The sequence below is a fragment of the Sesamum indicum genome, linkage group LG8 (assembly GCF_000512975.1).
Source record: "Sesamum indicum cultivar Zhongzhi No. 13 linkage group LG8, S_indicum_v1.0, whole genome shotgun sequence".
Lineage (NCBI taxonomy): Eukaryota > Viridiplantae > Streptophyta > Magnoliopsida > Lamiales > Pedaliaceae > Sesamum > Sesamum indicum.
In genome coordinates this window covers 11,498,304-11,499,207 of record NC_026152.1, presented here as the reverse complement: position 1 = coordinate 11,499,207, position 904 = coordinate 11,498,304, and the positions used below count along the sequence as shown (strand labels likewise).

The following is a 904-nucleotide window of genomic DNA, read 5'->3' as shown; positions in this document are numbered from 1 at the left end:
TTTAAAAAAATTACATATATACCTAAAAATATCAACTTCATTTACATCACTTTTATTTTTTGAAAAATTACACATAAATCCCAAAAATATTAATATCATTATGCAAATTACCCTTAATTTTACCATCAATGATGATTTCTATAATTATACAATAAATATGAGATATTTGTATAAATAAATCATAAATTAGGAGTGCAAATATAATTATCCGAAAAATTAATGCATGTAAAGACAAGAGAAGCTCATATGAATGAAAGCACAACCAAAATACTCATCAAATTGCCATAGCATTGTCATATAGAGAAGAGAACCAACATTAGGCGGCCATCCATGTACATCAGAATCCTGAACTAAACTGTTACTGAAGAATACAGTAGAAAGATCACGAAACCTACGAGCCGTAAATTCGAAAAAAGAAAGGTAAAAACCTAAAACTTGGGGTTTTTAATGAAGTCCAAGCAATTCTATGGAGGAATTCTACAATTCAGGCCCCCTCAAACCGGCGTATGAAGATCGTTTCCAAGTCAGGGTGATTGAAGAACTCTCTCACTTCGAAGCAATGGCGTCTTGAAGAAGCCGGTTTTCGCTTCTTCGGGGCCGGCGGACACGGCAGGCCTCTCGGAATTCTTGATTCCGCTGAAGTCGGAGTCGTTGAAAGCTCATCTTCAGCGCCCCTTTTGTCCACTGACTTGGTGAAAATCGGCTTCATTGGAGCTCTCAGTGCAATTCCAGCAATAACCCATTGTTCAGAATCCGCAGCAGTTGCATCCATTTGATGATGTTTTTCAGAAGCACCCATTTTCAGGACCAAGATTTTCGAGGCGTCCTATAAATACTATGTGCAAGAACGGGAAAAAGATGTCTTTTATTTCTTTTTTTCTTGTTTTTCCTCTTCTTTTATGAT

General features: G+C 36.5%; 1 protein-coding gene across 1 annotated transcript; it reads right to left on the bottom strand.

Moving 5' to 3' along the window:
* LOC105168294 (cyclin-dependent protein kinase inhibitor SMR6-like) lies at positions 250-898 on the bottom strand. The gene has a single exon (XM_011088317.2). It carries the CDS (start codon positions 797-799, stop codon positions 485-487), a length of 315 nt encoding a protein of 104 aa, XP_011086619.1. The 5' UTR covers positions 800-898; the 3' UTR covers positions 250-484.

What these genes read in the sequence shown, in the direction of transcription:
- LOC105168294 (XM_011088317.2), bottom strand. Translation starts at nt 799, where the DNA reads ATGGGTGCTTCTGAAAAACATCATCAAATGGATGCAACTGCTGCGGAT.